Source organism: Cydia splendana, chromosome 16, assembly GCF_910591565.1.
Source record: "Cydia splendana chromosome 16, ilCydSple1.2, whole genome shotgun sequence".
Classification (NCBI taxonomy): domain Eukaryota; kingdom Metazoa; phylum Arthropoda; class Insecta; order Lepidoptera; family Tortricidae; genus Cydia; species Cydia splendana.
The window spans coordinates 18,591,757-18,608,000 of record NC_085975.1 but is presented as its reverse complement, the minus strand read 5'-3'; the positions used below and the strand labels follow the sequence as shown (position 1 = coordinate 18,608,000).

Sequence of the window (16,244 nt, the reverse complement as noted above, 5' to 3'; positions counted from 1 at the left end):
TTTAATCATACTTTACTTAATTAAATATTACTCTAACGTTAACCCTAAAAATGGCATAAAATGAAAATTTAAACTTTATCACTTTGTAATAGACCTCAAAATCATTATTGGAAATATATTTTTCTGTCTAAAGTCTTAACAGATGGCTTTGTCTGTGTAGTTGTTATTTGTATGTCCTTTGTAAGGAATTGAATTAATGTATCACTTCATAGCTTGTCACAGTGAAAATTAACGAGATTGTTAGATCTTCAAAATGTTTTGAAAAATTCTGAACTTCCAGACGTTTTAGAACATGAACTAGCTTCTGCCTGCGACTTCGTCTGCGTAGAATGATGATGATGATGAGACAGACATATTATTTCTTTAGCATTTATAGTACTATTATACTTAGTATTGTACAAGATCGTTAGTACTGGAAAATATTTCAAAAACTCCCAATATTCCACGCGTTTTATTTAATTGTGTGCGGACATGATATCATGTGGGTTAATATGAAACAAAAAGCTGGGTGTGTAGCACGGTCGCATTTTTGTATCGCTTGTCACCATGCCTGTCACGTTCTAACAAGAATGTAAGTGCGAAAGTGACGGGCATAGTGACAGGCGATAAAAATGGAACCATGCTGCGCCCGCTGATCTTGTATGTCTGTTCCTCACAGTGTTCATTTGTTTTTCAGCCCGCGATCGACTTCTGCATTGAGCGGCTGACGCAAGGCGAGTGGGTGCATATCTTTCCTGAGGGGCGAGTCAACGTCAACAAGGTAATGGCAGCCATCTTTAAATTTAATAATTAAAATAGGTAAGTATTCATAGATTTTTCAGAAATCGTTAATATGCATACATGTTCCAATAAAGCATCTTCATCTTAACACTAACACGGATTAGTAGTTCAAAGTGATCTAAGAATATAGGAAATTAGTTGAAATACTATTATTAAAATATGAATTAACTTGAGTAATGAAATATATTGTAAGCTTATTTATATGTAATTATGTACACTGTTTACCTACCTTGCTTTTGCTATAGACTATAGAGCAATTGGCATACTTTATTCGTTTATTTAATTACCCAAACGGGTCTACCGCGATATCAGCTGTGGTCACGGAAAGTCTTTCCGTGACCACAGCTGGTGCAACTCAGCTGAAACCTCGGAATTTAACCTTTTGAACGCCAAACGGCGCATCCATTTGCCGTGCCACTGACGCCACGAGAGTAAAATTTAGTTTTGTGAATAAATAATGCCAACCTAAAAGTGGGGTGTTTTTCAGTAGATTTTCGTCAAAAAACGATCGACGTCAATTGCCGTCTGTGGCGTTCAAAAGGTTGGTAAAAACAATGAAATTAGTTATATCGCGGTAGACCCGTTTGTGTAATTAAATATGTGTACAAAACGCGAGAGTTTAAATTGTTATACTTTATTCGTTTTCATCATTCTCTTATAACACATTCTGGCGGCAACGTCTCAATATAACACGACCAAGAACCATTTGGAGCTCTGTATTTGGTGGTATTATCCCGTGCGAAGATCTATAGAGTATATAGACTACCCGTCTCTCTGATCAATAGGTAATCAGCAGAGGGCGGAATTGCTCATGGCAAAAATCAAACGTCAATAGAGTTGGAACGTTGAATTTTATCGACTTTTTCAGCTATCGATAAGTTCAGTCACCTTTTACATTTTATACGATGAAAATTAGTTCACAGGTGATTTGAATCCTTACGTTGTATTATTGAAACGTAGGTATTTTTAATAATGCAGTACTAAGTTAAGTAGTTTTTAAAATTATCGTTTTATATTGTCTTTTATTTAAATGTTATTCCGTAATGTTCATATGAAGTCTATTATTGTTTGCTTATGGATTTGAGGTTACAAATTTTCATCGTATAAAATGTAAAAGGTGACTGAACTTATCGATAGCTGAAAAAGTCGATAAAATTCAACGTTCCAACTCTATTGACGTTTGATTTTTGCCATGAGCAATTCCGCCCTCTGGTAATCAGTAACTGAGATCGATAGACTATGGGGCTATTCATAAATTACGTCATTTCAAATTAGGGGGGGGGGGGTCTGGACATCGGATGACGGTAGCATGAAGTAGGAGGAAATGGGGTCATTTGAAGCATGATTTTTGGATGATTATAGGGGGGGGGGTCCAAAATCGTCAAAAATCGATGACGTAATTTATGGACAGCCCCTATCGCGCGTGATACTGTCGCGGCACACTGGTGCTAGGCGTACTGGTATAGTCTAGTAGTTCTAGTGCACTTGCTCTTAAAGTCAGACCGCACTTAATTTCAAGGTCGACATTCTGCACTTAACCGCAAACTATAGGTACCACCATTCACCGTTAACTAACGTACACCTTAATGCATTGGCATAAGAGTCAACTAGGGCTAGTTAAGACTGAATAAATAACAGTTGCAATTGCTCTTAGTACCTATTTCAATGATTTAGATGAGTCACATATGCAGTTTTATGCGTAGTTATCTAGTTAGTACAGTACTAACAACATCACTAACCTAACCATTATGCTAGCTTATGGCCCATCTACGTTTGAAAGCGCCACTCGCACCAGCCCAGTAAACCGGTTTAACCGGTTAAACCGTTAACCCAGTGTCAAATTGTACTGGTAACCAAGGTAACTCCAGGTTTAACCGGTTAACACCGTGTTAGTGAATGGTCCTAGTGGCCCTAAGAATAGGAATAATAAAAAACGTCTTTTGTTTATTTTCTTTGTCACTTTGTCATTAGCGACGTAGGTTGCACGCGTCACAGTCAATCATTTAACTTCGTCGCTCTTTTACGCGACAAAGAAGCGACAAATCCTGCGGGCTCAGCACGGTTCCATTTTTATCTACTATCACTATGCGCGTCCCTTTCGCACTTACATACTTGTTAGAACGTGACAGGCATGGTGACAAGGGATAAAAACACGACTGTGCTAAGCCGCCTGCTACCGGTCAGTTAGTAAATGGCGAAAACCCGATGGCTTGCCTTTTTCCGGGTAAGAATCTTAACGTAGGTAAAGTGAATTTTAATAACATAACTATGAGACAACTATGTTTGGGACACTAGGTTTAGCTAGACAGTGAGAGTTAAAAGCGGTAATTATGTACGTATTATCTAATCAGTGTTTGCGCCAACTTTCAACCCGACGCCGACGGTGTTTTCCAAATCGCCTTTTAGCATTAACCACGTGTGCCGGCGTCAGCAGTTCACGATACAATCCTTTGTTTATTTCCTTTTGTATGCGCGTACCAATCAACACTGTTAACTTACTATGAACCTTATTGGGAAGAACATAAGGCCCATCTCTGGTCAGTGCAGAGTGCTATTAGTACGCAGACGGTTGCGCATTGCTGCCATTCAGAGCCATAAAACGATATATTATCGCAATTAGCACCCTATTATAGTGATATCCAGAATCAGACATAATTCACGGGCGAGTGTTTAATGAGATTACTGCGTATCTAACGCTTTATTACGATTACTATAGCCAAAGAGAATAGATAGTATTAGAGGGGTCCTGTTATAGTAAATTTTGTAGTCACAGTAAATTTACTGCCATCTATCGACACACGATTAAAACTGAAAATGAAAATGTATATGTTGCAGTCAAAAGTGTGAACTGGTCAAAAGAACTTTTAACCGACAAAAACAGGCAAAACTGCTTTTGACTGAGCATGTTGGTCAAAAGTAGTTTTACCTGAAAATCATACCTATTTCTGGCAGCAGTTTCGTTTTTAGGGCGTAGCAAAAAAAAAAACCCTAACCTACCTATTTCTGCGAGTACTTTTGACTGATAGTAACAGTCACAATAACTATTAACCAATGATTTTCAGGTAAAACTACTTTTGACCAACATGCTCAGTCAAAAGCAGTTTTGCCTGTTTTTGTCGGTTAAAAGTTCTTTTGACCAGTTCACACTAGACATGTGCGCCGATGGCAAAATCATCGGCGGCGGCGTCCGATGATTTTTTGACCGGCGGCGGCGGCGTGATCGGCGTGAAATCGGCGTGGTATAATTTTTGATACTACATGAGAACGTGGCTGTAGAAACTCTATTTTAAAGCCTTCTGAGTATTTACTAGGCCATCCAAAACACATTATGGGTGTTTTATAAATTATTGCCGAAAGTGATAACCAGTCATGTCACTTGGCAACCATTACCAACCTAACGGTATGTTTAAATATTAACAAATTTAGCAATTCAGAGCCCGGAATTCTCGTGGCAGTTTGAATTGTCATTAGGGACTTCTCATTTATCGACTTTCGATATACCTTTATCGATACAATGTAGAATACAACATATCAAACAGATTAATAGTAAAAGCGGTTTAATCGCTAAAGAGCGATCTATCCCAGATAACTTTTATAATTGAAAATGCGACATAGATATGTGCATTAAAAATAATAAAAACTTAATAGTTAATAGTTTCACATTTAATTACTACTTCAGTTCTGTGTTCTTTTTTTTTCAATTTCAAGTTCAGTCTTAGTCCATTAGTTTCTTTTTAAGAGAATTAAGTAGTCATCTTTTTTACATGTTATCTGCTTAAACTAAGTACATATTTCTTTTATATTGGTAACATACCAATAAATTATAAGTTATAAGTGAGAGCGAGAAACAGATATCTCTTTCTCGCTCTCACTTATGGGTGCGACGCACCAAGGTCGCGGTGCGGTGCGATAGTGTGTTACGGCATTTACAGTCAAATATCCATTAACTATTATAACTTTTAAATATTTTTAATTCTACATTGTATCGATATATGTGTATCGGAAGTCGATAAAAGAGAACTCCCTATGACAGTTCAAAATCAAGAGAATATTAGTCTCTTGAGTGTCAATCGTATATTTGTAATCGTATTTTGATGTAGTCTATTGTTTTACATTAATAGTAAGTAATGTTACATACAAACAAAATGCGTACTATAAAAAAGCTTGGCGATAAAATATCAAATAATAACCTGTTATCCAGAAAGTAGATCTTATTTCAATTAACGCTAAATCGTTATCACAGCTAACACGGCAACCACAAAAATGATGCTAATTTGTTTCGATGCCAAATAATAAGCGAAAAGGTTTTTTAAATTATACCTCTGACACTATCTATTCACTACGCAACATGCAATAAGACACGATAGGTATCAAAATTTTCCACGCCGATTATACGCCGGTCAAATTTATCGGCAGCGGCGGCGTGGAAAAATCGTCGGCGGCGGCGGCGCGGCGGCGCGGCGCACATGTCTAGTTCACACTTTTGACTGCGATATATACAACTATCAAAAAATTTATATATTTCGTTTCGACCCATGTTCTTTCACTGATACCTATGTTTTAAAATTGTTAAATATGAAACAGTGTCGTCAACGCCATCTAGCCGAGGCCTATATCCAAAGGTCTATTCGACAATGACTTTTTCTTGATTTCTGAGGCACGTTTTTTCCAATTCATCTTATATGGAGTTACATATGTCTACGCGTAGCGAATACTTTAAGGGTGCGTTTCGACCAGAGATGTGCGAAGATTAGTGATGTACCGACTATTGATTTGGCCGACTAGCCGACTAATCGGCGCTCGAATGGCCGATTAGTCAGCCGACTAGTCGGCTAGTCGGCCAGATCATTAGTTTCGTATAAGTTCAGGTGAAAAACAATAGTTTTTCTCCTTTGGTTGCGCTATTCGTCATAATTTAGCTTGGCTAAAAGGTGTTCTCTACAGGTTCAAAGACCTATCACAAGAATCCTCGTTCAATTTCTGTCTTTAGTTCTTTTATTTTGCGATCCTGAGCAGGCCAGCTTGTATATTTCCAAGGCTCTATTTCTAGTAAGTAGTCGCCAGTTAAGAACCATCCCCTGTGGTCAGCATCTTTACGAGCAACGTGCCCTGACTAAGTCTCTAAATTTAGCAATAACTTTATTAGTTCCTCGTGTATCCACCATTAAAAAAAAAACTGAATAATAATTATAAAAAAAATTACTATCGAACTTGCACATGAAATTACACGAGAATCAGTTGAGATCGAACTGGGGAGCGATTTTTGAATTTCGATTGCTCGACTTCGTCACTCGAAAATCGGTGGAAAACGGCGAAATGCTAATTTTTGAAATACGAGCGATAGAAATTTGGAATCGAGTGGTATTGACCACTCGTTTTCAATTCTATTCGTAGAATTTAAATGCCTAGTAGTGGAGATATTATTGAATGAAATACACGAAATCTAGCGGTCGAAATTCAAAAATCGGCCCCCTGTAGTGGAAAACACCATCCCACCAACATATGATAACCATCAAACGGTCAATTATATGAACAATAGTTTTCGTATGCACCCTGAATAGGTATTTTAGTAAATTAAACATAAAACATATGGTAAGTATTGACTGATGATTTCTTTTTTTTTTCTGTTTTTCTTTTACTAATAAAGTGCCGACTAATCGGCCATTTTTGCCGACTAGTCGCCGACTAATCGCCGACTACAAATGTGGCCGGATAGTCGGCTTTCCCGACTAGTCGGCGACTAGTCGGTACATCCCTAGCGAAGATGCATTGCGAGGGATGTGTTTGTTAAGAGCCAATAGATTCGCTTCATTTGTTTTCTTCGCTCAGCTTGCAGGGATTCTATTGGTTCTTAAAAATACATCCCTCGCAACGCATCCTAAAGTAACTAATAAAAAGTTTTAAACTATTGTTTCGCAATAGATTTTTATTATTTTTTTAAACCTCTTCTTCCTCGCGTTATCCCGGCATTTTTGCCACAGCTCATGGGAGCCTGGGGTCCGCTTGACAACTAATCCCAAGAATTGACGTAGGCACTAATTTTTACGAAAACTACTGCCATCTGACCTTCCAACCCAGAGGGGAAACTAGGCCTTATTGGGATTAGTTCGGTTTCCTCACGATGTTTTCCTTCACCGAAAAGCAACTGGTAAATATCAAATGATATTTCGTACATAAGTTCCGAAAAACTCATTGGTACGAGCCGGGGTTTGAACCCGCGACCTACGGATTGAAAGTCGCACGCTCTTACCGCTAGGCGCTTTTTTTTTAACCTATCCAACGTAACCATTCAAAACTTTGGGACCGTTGCAACAATTCAACTGCCAAGTTCAAATCCAGTATTATCGAGTTGAATGACGGAAGCATCGATTCATTCAATAATCGTGGGAGCGTCTGAGAACCCCGCACCGGAACCGACATGTTAACACAATTTAGGAATTTTGGAGAATGAGTGTAGGTACGAAATTAATATCGCTGACTTTACAACCCGCAGTATTTTAGGGTTAGACCAAGAAGTCTGGAGCGATTTTGATAGCATACGCCGTGCAAGTGTTATTTAATACGTCATAATTTCAAAGAAGTTAGACGTTTAAAATAACGCTTGCACTGCGTGTGCTATCAAAATCGTTGCACATTTTTCTTGGTCTAACTCTACGAACATTTGTTACATTAAACTTACCAAAAATCAGAATAAACAGATATTTAGCGCCAATATTTGTTTTTCCTTTCTGTCCCCGTCTCAGGTATGGTGTCACAGTCACGTGGGGCGGAGACAAATGGGAATACACCCGTCTTTTAAAGAAAGTCCCAACCTTATCGATAACTAGTGACCAGCCCCGGCTTCGCATGTGTTAACAAATTATACACCTAAACTTTCCTCAAGAATCACTCTATTGATAGGTGAAAACCGCATGAAAATCCGTTCAGTAGTTTTTGAGTTTATCGCGAACAAACACAAACAGACGCGGCGGGGGACTTTGTTTTATAAGGTATAGTGATATCGATTGAGGTAAGGTGTCAAAAGTTTAAGATAGAAGGAGTGTGATAATTATGAGGGTTAGGTTAGGAAGGTTTATACGAAGAAAAAAAAAACTTTTTATTAAAAAAAACTATTATTATTTACTACTTTTATTTCCAGGAGCACATCAGATTCAAATGGGGCGTGGGCCGAATGATAGCGGAGTGCGCGGAGGCGGGGCGCGCGCCGCTCGTGTTGCCGATCTGGCACGAGGGCGTGGACGCCGTGCTGCCCAACACCGAGCCCTACCGCCTGCGGGCCGGCAACCGCGTGTGGCTCGCCGTGGGCCAGCCGGTGCCGCTCGCTAACTTACTGGCCAGGTAAGGTAAGGGTGTGGTGCGTGTGATGGCGGAAAGTTCAATATTTTTTGTTGTTTTGACAATCGACAGCTTATTTGTGGAGACTGGTCTGTTTAAGCTTACACGAGCTATTATACTTAGTAACTTTATTTTTATTAATTAATTATAGTGAGACGCCTCATTCTGCTCTCGTATGTTTCTTTTCTCTTAATGAATGTGTTAATTATACAGGATATTGACTCTTGGAGACCCTATACATCTCTAAGGATAATTTGATAAACTATATAATTTTATAGTTCTGACACCTAGAGACATTTACACCTCTAAATATTATAGATTTTTTTTTGTGTTTTGTATCTGTATTTTTTATGTAATTCGACATTAAGAGACCATATACATCTCTAAGTAATTGTAATACGTTAGTTTGAATTGTTAGTTGTATTTTATAAAATTGTTAATGACTTGTTATTATTTTTACCCGACTGCGCGACGCAAAGGAGGGTAATGTGTTTATCAGCCTATATATGTATGTATGTATGTATGTTTGTTCCTATGTGGCACTCCAGAGACCAAACGCGTGAACCGATTTTGATAATTCTTACGTCAATCGAACCGTCTTACTTTTGCGTGTGTCACTAAAGACATGACAGTAATCAAAATTCAATATGGCGACAACCAGACGCCAAAATTGAAAAAAAAAAAAAAAAAAGTTAACGAAATATGTCGAGTGGGGTATCACTGAATAGGTATTTAAAAATTAGTTATAGGTTTCTTTTACAGTTTTTCATTTAGAGTGACCATTTAAAATCTATAACGTTATAAAGTTATAGTAATTCTGTTCAGTATTAATACTGCACTGCGCGACGCAAAGGAGGCCAATGTGACTATGTGACTAATGACTATCCTATAATATAAATAAAAATATGATAATGAAGCCTATATGTACGTACGTATTTATTTAAGTATGTATGTAAGTATAAAAAGTTGACATACTATATGTCAAGTGGTGTCATATCGTTATGTATTACCTATTTAAATTATATTTTTTACGTTTCCCTTATCATTAAATTTGATTAGAATAGGTACCTAAGACAAAATAAATAAGCTTCGTGACCTAAACGCGGTACTCGGTTGAAAAAGCTGTCATTAGATCACGATTGTATAAAATACTATTGACAAACCCAGAGTGCTTCTGCTTCGAAAGATAGTTTTAACGACCTAAAGCGTCACTTACAGGCTACAGCTTACGGTGAGATATTACTTCATTTGGAATAAATCTTCTATACATATAATAAAGCTGAAGAGGGTCGAAAGTCTGTACATGGAAGATATTTGAAAAAAAGTTGGCTGGGAATACTTAGAATTGATAACAGAACACGTTCCAACACTTTTTAGAATTTTTGTCTGTTTATCTGTTTGTCTGTTTATTTGAACGCGCATCAAGTGAAAACGGCTGAACGGATTTTGATGAAAACTTTACTAATCTGTCGAGAAAATCCCCGGCCAGGTTTATAGGCTATAAAATTTCAACCCCTAAAAGGGGGGGTAGCCACAACACTCGATTGACTTAAGTTTGCTCCTGAATCGTATGGCGCTACTTAGGAAGGAGGGGCAAACTTTTTTCAAATATGTGCTAACACTATAGAGTACCCTGGTAAACTAACAGATGGCGCTGAATTTAATACGATGTGGCATAAACAGGGGCGTATTTACCATAGGGCCAAGGGGGCCATGGCCCGGGGCGGCAGGCCGCAGGGGGGCGGCTTCGCCCGGCTTGCGGCTTTTTCTGGGCGCCTTTTATAATCAAACTTAGCTATATTTTTTATTATATTTTAATTGACATTTAAATTAATAAACAAACGAACGCTTCAAACCCCACCAATTGCTAAAAATATCTACCAACAAGTACCTACCTAAATTAAGCAACATTTTCGTTCAAGAAGTATTAGTACGGCGCAGTGCCGGATTTACCACTAGGCTGAGTAGGCTGAAGCCTATGGCGGCAGATTTTAGGGGGCGACAAATTTGGGTCAAAAAAATATTTTATTAGCTGTTCAGATAGGGTCGACCAGAATTTTGTCGCTCCCCTATTTATTTGTAAAATTTAAATAACAAGCCTTGTCGATTTTGCCGCCCTCTGTCATGTCAAGACCCTTTATATTGAGACAGACAGACGGCCGGACGGACAACAAAGTGATCTTATATGGGTTCCGTTTTTTTCCTTTTAAAGTACGAAACCCTAAAAATGTACCTACTATTAAGGGGGGGTAGCCACAACACTCGATTGACTTAAGTTTGCTCCTGAATCGTATGGCGCTACTTAGGAAGGAGGGGCAAACTTTTTTCAAATATGTGCTAACACTATAGAGTACCCTGGTAAACTAACAGATGGCGCTGAATTTAATACGATGTGGCATAAACAGGGGCGTATTTACTATAGGGCCAAGGGGGCCATGGCCCGGGGCGGCATTCGGGAGGCGACTGCAGTAGCATTAGGTACTCTGTTGCAACATTACTGCTGCGGCACTGTCAATTTTCGTGATAAACTGATGTGACTGATTTCCACACTAAAAGTAAAAATGTACAACTGTCTATCAAATTGCGTTTTTTTATATCGAAAAATTAACGCGCTCGCTTCGCTCGCGTTTTCGATAACTTTCTAAGGTATGATAAAGGTGACATTCGGGTGGCGACTGCATCAGCATTAGGTACTCTGATGCAACGTTGCTGCTGCGGCACTGTCAATTTTCGTGATAAAATGATGTGACTGATTGCCACACTAAAAGTAAAAATTTACAACTGTCTATCAAAATGCGATTTTTATATCGAAAAATTTTCGCGCTCGCTCGTGCGCGTATACCTACCTTACTGTATCGTCCGACGACAAAGCGATTAAAAACAATGTCCCTGGAGTAGGCGTAAGAATCGAACCATCGACGACAGAATTCGATGCACTTCGTGGACAGGGTAAAATAGAGAGAAAAATGTTGCCATTGATATTGTGCTGGGGTGTTACTGTACATAAGCTACAAGGAACGACTTTAGACCGAGCTGTGGTTGATTTAAGTTCTCGCATTTTTGCAAAAGGTCAAGCATATGTAGCTTTGAGCCGCATTAGGTCTCTAAATGGATTAATTATCAGTAGTTTAGACCACCGCAAGCTACTTAATAATCCTCACGATATTAACTCCCTCAATGAAATGACAAGATTGCGAAATTTGCCGTCTTATAATACTAACTAAAAAGTGTTAAATAAAAAAAAGATAATTTAGAAAATAAAAAAACCCGACTGCAAAAAAGCTATCTTTAGAAAAAAATAAAAAAAAAACTGAAAAGAAAAAAACAAGTTCAGTAGTCGAGAACATTGAATCAGTTTCGTGATTAACATTTCGTATGTCAATTTGGACCTTAGAGTTTAAAAATAATGTCCAAATCGCTTGTGACGGATCCGGAACGAGGCATACGAATCGTTATGACACAGATAAAACAAACTATACATTCTTATACGAAACAGCAACTTCAACAGTCGGGACCCATTAAAAGTCTAGGCTGCGGCACTAATGTTGACGACAATAATGGGTCCCGACTGTTGAAGTTGCTGTTTCGTATAAGAATGTATAGTTTGTTTTATCTGTGTCATAACGATTCGTATGCCTCGTTCCGGATCCGTCACAAGCGATTTGGACATTATTTTTAAACTCTAAGGTCCAAATTGACATACGAAATGTTAATCATGAAACTGATTCAATGTTCTCGACTACTGAACTTGTTTTTTTCTTTTCAGTTTTTTTTTTTATTTTTTTCTAAAGATAGCTTTTTTGCAGTCGGGTTTTTTTATTTTCTAAATTATCTTTTTTTTGCTTGTATGTAAATTCAATGTTGACGTGTAAAAGTGCCCTTGTGGCCTATTTGCTGAATAAATGTTGATATTTGATATTAACTTGATCAGTAATGTAACTAAAGTCAATTCTTTAGAGTAAGTTATTACAAGGACTACGAAACCGCGAAATAAGAAGTTCTAGGTAATAAACGAACTGCTTACTAATGAGGCAGGCTTTGATTATTCCGGCCAAACTATTGGGGTTTTTCTTAAAATATTGCAAAGAATTACATAACATAAAAATACTTAAGTACAATTAGAACCAGCTTTATTATAATGAATGTAATCTATTACCTATACACATATCGCATGTTTAAGGTTTTTTTTTTGCATTTTAGAGGCTTTATCGCTACACAAAGAGGTCAATTCAAAATTCAATATTTTTATGTTTTTCCAGGTTAAAAGAATCAAACGCGAGCGAAGAAGAGACACGGCGAGCAATCACAGAACGCGTCCAAAATGAGCTGATTCGACTGCGGATGAAAACGCACGAAACGCTTAAACGGGTGCTCGGCGTCGCACCGGCGCTGCTGGCTGGCAGGTTCGTTATAATAATTCAACGTACATGTCGATATATTAGTGGTTGTAGTTATAATGGTCTGATATAGTCCGCCAATGAATGTGAGAAAAAGCGTTGGAACTAGGACACTTCCTTGTGGCACACCGAAAGTCAAAGGCTGTTCGTTACTTACATAATTTCCCATCTTAACAGTATATGTTCGTCCGCTGAGGTAACTATTAAATATTTAACTGTAGTGAGGTTACCTAAATTCCAAGATGCTATACTTCATTATATTTAAAAAAGATGGTATGAACACTGTGTCAAAGGCCTTTGCTAGGTCTAGAAAAACCTATAAATATACCTATAAAGTAAGGCCACGAAGAATGGGACCAAATAATTCTTATTCTGGCGCCAGTTGTTTAAAATGGGCAAACGGGAACAAAAAACCTTATAAGTCCTAGCGCTCCCGTTTTCAATGTTTTTAACATATTTATTTGTTTATTTACCGAGCGAAACGTAGGTTTTCTGTTTCAACTTGGCAAAATGTTTTCATACGGTTGATTTTTTTTTAAACAGTGGAGCTATGGTGGTTCACGAGGTCACACAGTTCAAAAACCACTAGTTTAGTTAAATAATTACGGATTCGCGAGTTCGTGATAGAGAGAGTGGTTATAATTGTTATAAAACTTAACTTATTACTACCTTCACATTCACAGAACGGACGTCCTAACGCAGCCGACAGACACGCACGGCGACGCCGACTACGCACACAACCACTCCAACGGGAAAGAGAAGGAGGCAGAAAGAGAAAAAGACAAGGACATCTAGTTCCTTTACCTTAAGTGTACCGTGTATGGATTCTGTGGCTATCGGGTCCTGCGAGAAAGGTTTCATGCGAGTTTCTCGCCTTATCCCTTTATAAGGCATAAGGGTGTGAGGAATTATGCAAAATTAAACCCTATCACTTTGAAATAAAGTTCAAAATCAGGTGGGAAATATATTTCCTATAAGGCAGCTTTTAAACCTATTGTAAAGACAAGCTCCACCATGGCCATTTAGATGGTATGAGTTTCTCGCCTCGATCTTAAAGAATTAACTGACAGAAAACCGAAAGGCCTGTGCACACTAGACGCGTGTGTGTAGACGTGCGTTGTGATATACAGATCTTTATTGGAGATGGCACACCGCTTGCGTGATGTGTGCGTGCACGGCTCTAACATTTTAGCGTTGCACGTCTACGCACATGAAGCTTTGACCTTGATTGCAAAGTAATAAAGTCCATTGATGGTATTATGTGTGTTGCTGATTGGGATTGTCAAACGTTTTATTGCCTCAAAGGAACTTGTATCAAGTAAATGAGTCGTTAAAGTGATAATGTTGAAAGAAAATCTCCACGGACTCGGAAATGCCTGTGGACATTTGTCGCTCGAAAGGTTGGAAATGATAACAAAATGGAGCATGATTTAATAAGAAGGGTACACGGAAAAAACCTGTCTAGTCACATTTTTCGGAAAATGAGATTTTCATTGAATAATTTTACGGTTTAGATGACTTGTACGCAGTACGCGACACACGGCCGTCGTGAACGCTGCTCGCACTGTCAGTGCTTGAGAAAGGAGACCTCTTAGGCTCTCCGAAACATGTCGCGCGAGTGACTAAAAACAAGTGAGTCTAAACAGTAAAATTATTCAATGGAGATTTTCATTTCTAAATGTAGAGCATTTCATGAACTATTACTTATATGTTTTGTTACCACCGTATAATATATTTAACACAACTTTTTTTACTTTAAAGTAGCCTAGTCACGGAATTAACATACATTTTGACAATGTTTCGAACTTTAAAAACGCGATTACTCAAAAATATTCAAAATGTTACTAAAGTGACTAACTCTGTATCTTTAGGTATTTAAATAAAAGTAAACAAAGAATTTGTCAATTTTCGGGTAGTTATTGGTTAACCAACCAAATACAAAACCGCCTGGATCTGTCGCTGAACGACCTGACTTTAACCTACATTATTTGATCGTGTAATGTTTTCATCTACCCTCAACTGGCTTAAGGAGTCATTTGAGGGTAGATTTTGTTTACTTTTATTTAAATACCTAAAGATACAGACTATAGACATGTTCTTTCCGTGTACCCTTATGCGAATTATTTCGAACCAAAATATGCAATGAACCAAGGATATGGAAACTACGATGTTATTAATGATAATATAGTATATAGAATCGCTGCAATACACAACAATACAATAGTATGATTTTTTCGACAAAACGAGCGACAAACGACCATAACAGCGCGATGCCTTCGATAAAACGGACTTTGACAGTATTATTATTTTGACAGAAAAGTGTAAGAAAAAGTGCCTCGAATTTGACAGGAATAAAGCTATCAAAGGTAATCAAAACAGGCAAAATTAATGTCACAAATACTTAAAAATATCGTAAGTATTTTTAGTAAAGTAATAGTGATATACTGTCAAGGTACTGTAAGGAATCCTATAAAAAACTAAACAGTAGTAATATTTAACCATATCAATTTTGTACGGCATCGCGCGACTAAGAGAATTTTGTACGAAACTTTACATTGTTATAAATTGTATGCGGTGTCTAATGATATGTATTGTGTATTACCTAAACATGGTAATTGATATTACCTACTATTGTCCTACTATGATTGGCAATTCAAGAATTTATTTTGCAATGGATTTAAAGTAGAAATATTCGTTGAAAAAAATACGTTTATGGGTGGGCAAAGTTAGACTCGTATGGGCAAAGTTGTATTTTTTACTATAATACTGGCGTTTAGGAAGTACCATGCCAATTTAGTGACCATAATTAAACCTTACAGCGTCCGCTAGCTGGCGCGGTTGCACTGAGCGGGTTGATGCTATTTTTCGTGCAATGACACCCGCGCACGCGCGCCCTCCGCGCCAGCTAGTGGACGCCCTAATTCAGTAACATTAAGCCATTGGTGGCTTAACTTGTTTCGTGTAATGCCATTATAGTGTACATATCATTAAACGACCGTGCAACCGGAAACGATGCAATAGTAGGCGTTATGTTAAGTATTATTAGGTAGGAAATCGCTCGGCACAGGCCGTGCGAAGGCGTCGGTGCTGTTACCACGTGCTTAGAGTACAGTCAGCAGCAAAAGTATAGTTAAATACGAAGTATAGGTGCGGGCAATGTTACCAAATATGAGTGTCTCGACTTTGTTCAATATTTTGACATATCTAAAAGTTCACCTCCACTAAGGTTTTTACAAATTTGAAAGAGACTTTATTATTAAGGCAATAGAGTCGTGTGTAGATTATTTTAGGCACTTGTTCCGCTCATCATTTATGTTGCTGACTGTATGACTGTTGCACGAATTCTCCTTAAGGCTATTTTTGTTATTAGTAAGTAACTTGTTTTGCTTACCCGTGATGTGTAGGACACTCGTCGTGGAATCTTGTTACTTTGCTCTAAATAGGTAATTATAGAAACCTGGGAATAAATATCAAGGGTATTGATCAAATATGACTAATGAGTAGGTACATAATAAAGTACAATCATGAAAATTGCTAAATAAAGTTGATATTTTTTTATTTATATAAATCATGTAGCCTTTTGCATAATTTTAGAATGTTTATATAGTGCAATAATATCTGATAATTCTAGGCGACTACTAAATAAATGGAAATGGATTTGATTACCAATGAAATGAAATTAAGCAATGTTACCCCTTTGGGTTATCGGTAATAGTGGGCAAAGTTGCAAGT

At 37.8% G+C, this 16,244-nt stretch overlaps 1 protein-coding gene across 1 annotated transcript in view; it reads left to right on the top strand.

Annotated features, from left to right (window-relative positions):
* Window positions 1-13,983, top strand: part of LOC134798438 (tafazzin) — a 28,970-nt gene extending 14,987 nt beyond the window's left edge. Inside the window, exons 4-7 of the mRNA XM_063770877.1 lie at window positions 677-760; window positions 7,919-8,118; window positions 12,375-12,518; window positions 13,196-13,983. Of these exons, the coding sequence (XP_063626947.1) occupies window positions 677-760; window positions 7,919-8,118; window positions 12,375-12,518; window positions 13,196-13,307 (540 nt within the window). The 3' untranslated portion in view covers window positions 13,308-13,983. The remainder of the gene's footprint in view (window positions 1-676; window positions 761-7,918; window positions 8,119-12,374; window positions 12,519-13,195) is intronic.
* The last annotated feature ends 2,261 nt before the right edge of the window (window positions 13,984-16,244 follow it).